The sequence below is a fragment of the Ctenopharyngodon idella genome, chromosome 19 (assembly GCF_019924925.1).
Source record: "Ctenopharyngodon idella isolate HZGC_01 chromosome 19, HZGC01, whole genome shotgun sequence".
NCBI lineage: Eukaryota > Metazoa > Chordata > Actinopteri > Cypriniformes > Xenocyprididae > Ctenopharyngodon > Ctenopharyngodon idella.
Window position 1 is genome coordinate 276,317 of NC_067238.1, and position 9,786 is coordinate 286,102.

Consider the following 9,786-nt stretch of genomic DNA (forward strand, 5'->3'; position numbering starts at 1 on the left):
CATAATAGACCTCAGCTGTGCAGCCCATCACATCACTTTTACTTCACTTACACTAAAGCAGGAATCAGAGTGGTGGTGGCCAGAATATTTACACATCTGCTCCTGTGAACAAAGACCAAAACAATTAGCTCATTGTTAGCGTGTACATTTAAGCAGACGGATCCTTACTGAGAACCCTGTTTAGCATGTTGCTCTAGCACTTCACAGAGTTTAATGCCTAGAGGTGGATCTGATGATTTCCTCTAAATCATGCATGTTCTGAAAACAGAAACAGATGCAGTAGGGCTGGATATGGGTACAGATGCCCCGATTCAATTTGATTCCAATTCACCGGATCTCAGTTCAATTTCATTCAGTTTGTGATGTGATTCTAAATTCAGTTCAATGATAGATTCAATAACAATTCTAATAATACTCAGGTAGGCCTATAAAAATGGAATAAAGTAATCAAATGTAAAATAACACCGCATAGTCTTCACTATATAAATTAAATATAGATTCATTCTTATTAAAGTTACAAATGATATTCAGTCAAGAGCAGTGACAGTGAGTGATTTTTTTCTGTCTTCATGTTTTCATGTTTGTAATGCCTGGTCACTGATTGGTCCCTGATCAAGAAGTCAAACGTGTCATTAAAATAAATTGTCCAGTTTATCCTGGTGGGCATGGCACAGAGTAACCACTGAGTGATAAATCAAATAATAATGTGTTCGTCAGGAGCTGATGTTGCAATGTTGAGAAAACACTTCTTAAAAGTGAAATGATTTCTGTAAATCCAGTGATCAAATGCTGTGTGGTTCTCAGTTTGGAGTAGTGTCTGGTCTGTGTGTGCAATTCCACAAACCTGGAAGACCCTCTATAAGCAGTAGACTTTTTCAGAAAGAAAATTTTAAAAGATAAAAAGATGTAGTAGGGAGAATCAACAGGTTATGAATAATTTACTACCATTGTGAGAATAACATGTAATTATGTAATCAATAAAATGTAACTGTAGTCTGATTATGAATATTTTAATACATAATATAATCTAATTACAACTACAAGTACTTCATTTTTGGAACCTGATAACGCAATCCAAATTACATGGAATCAGTTACTGCCCAGCACTGACTGTAAACCAATCAGAATGCTTAAGCAATTGCATGTTAACCCCTAATGACCACCCACAGAATAGATTTTTTTTAGTATTAACTTCACCTACACTTACATAATTATTCCAATATAGTGGCTTTTTTGAAAAAAAATTCTTTAGTACAACCATTTGGGCACTTTGACCATTTGTATGTGAGTCTGGTAATGTGACTCATACATGTTTGTAACTCTGGTCATCACCCATACATGACTAATCTTTGAAGAATAAGAGGAGGAGTTTAATATGTGGGCGTAAAGTTTACTTTCTCTTTCAGATCTTTTTAACAGTATCCACATACAAAAAGGAGATTTTATTATTTGTCATGCTGTAAAGGTTTCTCACATTGGACTCAATCATGGAGGAGAGCTTCCCTTTTCATTACTATTTATTGGAATACCTGTTTACTTTGATGGGATTGTTACTTTTTCTGCTGGATATAGCGCTGGACATTTGGACTGTTGTGTCATTTTATCAGAATGGGGACTATGTGTATATGGCGGTAATGATCTTTCTGCTGCTGGGCTCTTCAGTATTGTTACAGGTGTTCAGCTGGCTCTGGTACTCTGATTGCCTGGATAAGCTTGAGACTAAGGTGGAGACATCTGCAAAAAAACTGATCAAACCATTTCACTTCCTTCAGCTTGGTGTCTACCTCAGGTCAGTGACAGATTTGCTTCTCAAATTTCCTTGAATAGTCTTGTAGAAAAAATTACACTTAAGCATACTTTTAAAAAGAGTACTTATTATGGAAATAATATACTTTAAAAGAATATACTTAAGTGTGAACTGAATGTAATATAATGTAATGGAACTGAATGTTAATTGTAATGAAATGAAAATGCATTATAGTTTAAATTCATAGTAAATCCAATTAGTTTGTTTTTTGACCCACTTAGGACTTACATTTTTGTATGTAAATTCATAATTATTTCCTTTGGGTTTTTAAATATGGTTAAAGTGTACTGCTGAATGTACTGACAAGGATTTATGGTAAACTACAATATACTTTAATGAAATTTCTATTGACTTGAAAGTAATGTATTTTAATATATTTGTAATTACACATTTGTACTGATGAAAAAATATATTCACTTTTAATGTAATACTGAATAACACTACAGTTAAAATTGTAATCAAGTACATGTGCTTGAAGTATGTTAGTCAACACATCAAAATGTGTTCTTATTTAAAACACAATAAAATATTAAAACAATGATTTAAAATGTACTTTAAAGTAAAACTTTTAATTTGACTTTATTACAATGTGCACTTTGATGGGTGTTAAACACAGTAGTCATGAAGGTGTATTAGCTTTAAGTAGCTACACTCACATGGCCATATATTTCATTAATATTATAATACAATTGCAATTAGTTACTGCAATTAGTTTTTTAAAATATACATTTATGATTTGAAATACAATACAAGTGCACATTCAGTACAATTAAGCGTACTTCATTCATAAAATGATGAACACCTAAAGGGATAGTTCACCCAAACTCTCATCATTTACTCGCCCTTATGTCTTGCTTTATATGATATACAGATTTAATTAAGGCTTTTATTCACATTTATAAAACGGTTAGTTCCTGTCTTTGATTCTGATTGGTCAATAGCTGTGTTTTATTCACAATAAAACACGGCTATGACCGCTTCAGCCAACGGTTCTGTGTATCACTACACAACACCCTTAGCAATCACTCTTAGCAACATAAACTGTATGTTCTCAATTGATATTGTTCATTGAAGCTTACTGTATTATGTAGAAGAGTATTGTGAGAAAAATATTGAGTGAGTTAATTACCTGCATTCAGATTTAGCATTTTTCTTAAGGTCATTCCTATGTTCATAATAAAAAATGGTCTGATGTATTATCTTGTCCTTTTAACAGTTAAGGGGTTTTCCCATGACTGACAGCACTAGTCAAAGCATTTGTCAGCTGCGTCTTGTTGGCTTTAATATTTGTATTGTGTGGTAACCGTTTTATAAAAGCAATAAGGTACTCAAGTGCTGCTAGTGCTGTATCGTGAATAAGTATCGGCATACAGCACAGCCTCTCATTCCTTATTGCTTACATAAACACTGATCAATATATACATTAAACACATAAAATATGTCAAACAGTTTTGTTCTCGCAAATACGTTTCAGCTTTGTTCTCATGTCAATAGAAATCATTGTCATTCAAAGAACAGCATGAGGGTGAAATGATGACAAATAGTCATTTTTGGGGGACATTTTTTGTTTAAAAATCAACATTAAATCAAAGTTAAACAGAGCTATTTGTTAATCATTATTGAGAACAACTTATTTGGTCTGGAGCCAAACTGTTCACACTTTTTTTTTTTTTTTTTTTAAAGTACTTCGTTATGTAGAACAAAATCCAAACTTTGGCCTCAATGTTGGCTATATTGTAAAGTTTTGTTGTATGAAGTGTTGCTTGAGTAAATACATGTACCTTGTGTTCACAGGTATGCTGGGGTGATAGAGATTTCGACAAAGCATTTTCGTCAAAAAACTAATAGTTTCACAGAGGGTATGGCTGTGTACTTGAACCATGACCTTCAGATGCTTCGTCTATTTGAGGCGTTTTCTGAAAGTACCCCACAACTCATACTTATGATGTCTGTAATCTTACAGAGAGAAGAGCTGGAGCTTACCACAGGTCTGTCTCAAATCCAGAACACTTCAAATCTTTGTTTCTTTCAGATTATAGTTCTTATGTGTCTCTGAACCCCTCAAAGTCCTGCTCTATATGTTTTTTCTTGTTCGAGAAGCCATTTCACTCTAATACGTCAAAATAGTGAAGAAAAGACGATTGCAACTTCCATTAAAATAGCATGAAACTGAAATCGTGATAGTCTTTTCTTCTCTACTGTGTGATGTATATCTGATCTTTTTCTTCTCAACAAAGATAAAAAATGTAGTTTGTGACTTGATTTTGTCCATCGGGAAATTGGATTGTTGGTTTATACTGAGTTCTTTTGTGTGCTCTATATATGTGCGCTGATCGATTATATGTGAAGAACAGCACTATTGCTTGTGTGATATTGTTTAATAACGTGCAATGTTTTTTGATTCAGGTTTAAAAATCCTCACATCAGCTGCTGCAATAGCCAGTACTGTAGCTATGTACCACCGCAGCATGCGTGCCTTTCTTCAAGAAAAACGCAAGATGAGCTGGATCTCTACTGGTGTCTACTTCCTGTGGAACTTGTTGCTGATCATTCCCCGTGTAACCGCTCTGGCACTCTTTTCCGGTGTATTGCCATGGTACATCATAGCTCACTTCCTGTCTTTGTGGATGCTGCTGGTTTTAGGGGCCTGGAGCCAGAAAACAAATCTCATGGAACATTCTGGTTGGGAATGGCTCTACAGAGCTACTGTTGGACTCATCTGGTACTTCAGCTGGTTTAACATATCAACTGGAAGCATAAAATTAAAGACTGTTCTCTATTATAGTGTCATGGGGTTGGACACAACAATGCTGCTGGGCTTCTGGTGCTGGAAGGTGTTTACGTATTCAGGCCGTTGGAGCTCCTTAAATCCTTACATTGTGACCCCGATATTACTAGGTTTGTACGTTTCTGGAATTATATTGAAAATTATATATTACAGATGGTTTCATCCTAATTGTGATGAACAGAAATTAGCTATACCCAGTGAACAAGAGAATAATAGACAACCTGCAGCATATTATGACCTGGAGACAGACTCATTGGAAGCTTCACCTAAAGCTAGAGCTGCAGTTCCTGCTCAACCTGTCACTGGAATTCTCAAGAGGGGGAGGACCATGGCTGCTAATTTCTACTACTAGTTATTAATTATTAAATTTTTAACCAACCCCCCAGTTCCATCATAAATTATTTAAATGTAATTAAAGTTTTATTTATAAAAAAAAAATATTTATACACAGAATACATTTTGTACAAAAATATTTTTTTCTGACAAAATAGATTTTAAAAATATATTTTTTTAATATTTATTAAAAAATAAAACACTTTGCATGAATAATAAAGAATGAATAATACAGATTTTCTTTTTGACCCATTCCTGCATGCAACATGCTTTTAGCTTTCAAAATGTAGTTGTGATCAAATCATGCACATTTAATACAGCAAGATGGTTAAACTCAACTGATTCTGGATTACTATTGGAGAGCAAACTACACTATAAACCCAAAAAATCTGTAATGTATGGTGGGGGAAAAATGCGGCGGTTGCCATAACTTCATGGTATAGCAATATTTCAGGTTTATGGATTTAACTTAAATTGTCTTTTTTAAAAACAAACAAACAAACAAACAAACAAAAAAATGTATATTTAATTGATACAATGTTAATATACCAACCTACTGATTCTGGATGACTATTAGAGAGCAAAGTTATAGCCTACAACATACAGCCAGACAATGTTAAGTTAAAGAGTTAGTTCACCCAAAAATGAAAATTTTGTCATTAATTACAACAAAGCATGCAGTTCGCAATGTGTGGGTTGTCATCATTAATTTTGAACACCCCTGAGGCTGACATTGTTTCTGCTGCTGCCGCCGGTGTCTCTGTGCACTGAAATTTCTGTCTGTGACGTCACGTGAGGTATCGGTCTTTGGTATCGGGGGTATTTTTACGAGTATCCCTAGTTTTAAATATGTCTTTTAGTAGCTTTCTGGGCATTGAATGTGTTAATTGTCTTGCTGGCAATGCAGGCCTCACTGAGCCATTGGATTTTATAAAAAATATCTTAATTTGTGTTCCGAAGATCTTACAGGTGTGGAACGACATGAGTATGAGTAATAAATGACAGAATTTTCATTTTTGGGTGAACAAACCCTTTAAGAAAACTGTTTTGGTGGCTTTATATAGAAGAACAACATTGCTAAGAGGAAAGAGTCATTGATATGTATTTTTTTTAATGTATTTTGTATGTATATGTATATGTATTTTGTACATTGAGGTATTTCTACCTTGCCATAAAGTATTCTATTAATTCTGTTCTTTCCAACTCTGCTAATTAAAGAAATTTTCTATTAACATTTTCTTTTACAGATACTATGGATGTAAACTATCATCCTTGAAACATATCCCTTACGAAAAAGTAGTGCAGTTAATTGCACTGAATGTGTGCTTACTTAAAGTCCCCCTGAAATCAAAATTTAAGTTTTTTAGCTTTTAGTATGAATATGATGCCTTAAGGTTATGAATAAGCTGGTGTGTTCCAAAACAATGACAAAATTCGCATTTAGGAGATATAAGCATTCAAAACTAAAATGGATCACAGATTTTAATGACATCACTGTTGACTTCAGCTTCTCATCAAATCTTCTGTCCAATCAAATGCTCTCTAGAATCTGAAGTCCCGCCCCTCCTACACTATAAACAGATGCTGAAGCTGTGGCTGAAATTGGTCATTTGTTCGCACATTTACTGGTTTCTATATGGTGAATGGCACATAGTGCACTATAAAGGATAGGGAACAATTCACAGTGTAAATGAAGTCCGTTTTCACGTTAGTGTCATGCCAACTGCCGCAACGCAAGCGTAGTTTGCTCCGGTCTAGAGACACGAGAGCACAGAGCAGATCGTATGTGCAAGTCAGCACAGACCACATAACGTATCGGACCCATTTGAATTCTGCACAGAATGCTGTATTTTAAACCAATAAAGAGGAGATTAGGAGGAGAAACGATTAGAGATTAGAAGGAAACTAAAGATTTACTGAGCTCAACGGCTCTGGGCTGGCCGAGCTGTGATATAAACGGAATGCTATTGGCTATTTAAAAAAAGGGGTGGAGCTGTTCAATAAGTCCCGCCCTGTCTTCTTGTTTCAGTGGAAATAATGTCAACACATTGAATAATGCTGCACGTTCCAGGACACTTCAGATAACTGCATTTAATATAAATTTAAACAATAATGCATTTACTTTTAATTGCAACTTACATGCAATTAAGTGTCCAGAAACACAAAGTTCTTTTAAAGACGTGGTTGATTAAGATTTCACTTTTTTTAACTTTAGTTAGTGTGTAATGTTGCTGTTAGAGCACAAACAACATCTGCAAAGTTACAACGCTCAAAGTTCAATGCAAAGGGAGATATTTTCTTTTAAAGAATTCTGTTTAAGGACTACAACAGACGGCTGGTAGGGACTACAACGAGCTTTTTCCCAGGTTGGTGACATCACTAACCCTAAAATGTACATAAACCCTGCCCCCAAGAACACGCAACAAAGGGGTGAGACCATGTTATTGCAATACAATACATAACACAAATGCAACAGCATGTCATAAAAGCAAGATGCCAACAAAAGCGCATATGTGGAATAAAAGATCATTTGTACTTATCTTGGATGCTGATTCAGATGCCATCTGTAAGCGCGCTGCAGACTGCTAACAGCCATCAATGCCAAATATTTAAATGTTTGAGCAGCAAGCTCATTAGCCAGCTGATGCAACAGCAACCAATCAGCTGTGCTGTGTAGATAATGATGTGACACTACCAAATGAGTAAAAGACCCATCAGCCTGCATCGTCAAGAGTTTCTCACCAGAACTACATAATTATCTCCATCCCACTTCGTTATATCTTGACTTAATGATAAAAGTTCTCTACTATTGCTGTTTTAACCCCAAACTGTGGTGGCTAGTGGATTTGGGGAAATTTTCAGATGTGTCAGATGGAGGAGAGCCACACATCTTTATGCAGGCCGATGGTGCTTTGGATGGAGGGGAAGAGCCACACAACTTTGTTTAGGCATGTGGTGCTTCTTTTCAAATATTTAACAAGAGCATGAGCCAAAATGCTGCTAACTTTTACACAACAAACACCTCCTCTGCAATTAAAACAAATAAATGTGAACCAAATAATGTATCGGTACTGCAATAATGAATGAAATGTAACTTGTTTGACTGTTACACATTTTATTATATTTTTTATGATAATTCTCTGTACATAGCTAGTGTTGTTACAAATGATGTTTTCTGGATATTACAGTTGAAATTAAGTCATTCATTTTCTTGTTTGTATTGAAGGAATAGTTCACCTCAATGAAATCGTCCTCATTTACATGACTCACACCCGCATGACTTTTCTGATGATGATGGGTGGGCTGACAAGCTTCAAAAAATATGAAACAACAAGAGTCATAAAGGTGGTTTTTACAACATATGAACTCTGTTCCAAATCACATAAAGTTATGGCTTTGTGTGAGGAACAGATCCAAATTGAAGTTGTTTTTTTACTTCACACAAGTTGTAGTACTCACATGAAACACAGCTATTGTGGAATCTGATTCAGTGAATGTTCTTTCATTTCTTTAATGTAGAATAGAAATATGTTCACTGACCGATATTTAATCATCTTGCCAAAACATTTCTATTTTTTGTACATATAAATCTATGTTGTAATAAGTTTAGTTATCTATCGAGTTTTTCGAAATTTGTCAAAAGTGTTTCCAGAATGCTAATGGAATTTTTGTCATAATTTAGAATCAATCAAACTTAACTTCTGTATTCTGTAAGACAGGTTGCATTGCTTCCAGTTCAGGTCTTTTGTATGTGCTTTATTAAATATACTTGGTGTTTGTTGTTGTAGTTTCATTATAATTGATTTTCATACGCATGGCGTCACGAACCGGGAGAATTAGAAATTGGTTAGCTCTTTCAAATATGTGTCCTCTTGTCATGCCATGTGGAATGCCATCTAATACGTCATGGTTTATGATATTGTCACAGTTCTGTTCAGGGTCTTTTTGACAGGTCTTCATTTAATGTTTTGGCTATGTATTAAATACATAGTATTAAATACACACACTGCAAACCACTGAGAACACCCTAACAAAGCACTGTAAACCACCTAAAAGACCCTAACAACACACTGTAAACCACTCAGAACACCCTAACAAAGACCTTTAAACCACCCAGAACACCCTATAGCAACACAGTAGCCACGTTTACATGTACACTTTTTTGTCATTCCGATTAAAATCATTCCGATGGAAAGATTCAGTGGACTGTTTACATGAGACGGTAATCTAATCCAGTATGGTGTTTACATGTGCCGGCGCTTTCAATCGGAATGACTTTATGACATGCGCACATTAGTCTATAGCTTGTTTGCCGCCAAGTTTCATTATTTCTTATGCGCACTATTTTTATGTAAAGTGTTGCTCTTAATCAAGCAACAGAGTGAAATTTGTAGCATATTACTGCTGGATGGTATGAGGAAAAGACGGGTGCAGGAAGCTGACCTTTTTGGTGACTGTGCATCTCTAAGGAGCATCTCAATACTACCCCTCCTTCCACTGAAAAGCAGAAGTGTATGGATGAAGGTCCATAGGAATGATACACTGAGTTCCTTCAGTGTATTTAATAAATGTGTTGTTTCAGTTTTACTCCAGTTTGATTTTGCTACCACCATTGTGCATTCTGACGACCCCTGGCCTCTTGACGTGATGACGTGGATGCAAAGTAATCGGTTTAACGTGTTTACATGGCAGAATTTTTATTTTGTTTGGTTTATAGAAAGGTTTATCCCACCCCTCTCAAACCGATTACAATTTCATTCGGTTTGGGCATTTTTATTCCAATTGAGGTGTTTACATGGAGCATTTTCATTCGGATTGGACTTTTAAACCGATTACAATGCTCCATGTAAATGCAATT

General features: G+C 35.3%; 1 protein-coding gene across 1 annotated transcript; it reads left to right on the forward strand.

The window, feature by feature from the left end:
• Positions 1–1,358: 1,358 nt before the first annotated feature.
• Positions 1,359–6,131, forward strand: LOC127501250 (XK-related protein 8-like). Its single transcript, XM_051873162.1, has 3 exons — positions 1,359–1,789; positions 3,602–3,795; positions 4,214–6,131. Exons 1-3 carry the CDS (start codon positions 1,488–1,490, stop codon positions 4,945–4,947), a joined length of 1,230 nt encoding a protein of 409 aa, XP_051729122.1. The 5' UTR covers positions 1,359–1,487; the 3' UTR covers positions 4,948–6,131.
• The last annotated feature ends 3,655 nt before the right edge of the window (positions 6,132–9,786 follow it).

Coding starts and splice junctions, on each gene's coding strand:
- LOC127501250 (XM_051873162.1), top strand. CDS start 1,488: ATGGAGGAGAGCTTCCCTTTTCATTACTATTTATTGGAATACCTGTTT. Junction 1,790..3,601: donor CAGCTTGGTGTCTACCTCAG/GTCAGTGACAGA, acceptor TTGTGTTCACAG/GTATGCTGGGGTGATAGAGA. Junction 3,796..4,213: donor AGAGCTGGAGCTTACCACAG/GTCTGTCTCAAA, acceptor TTTTTGATTCAG/GTTTAAAAATCCTCACATCA.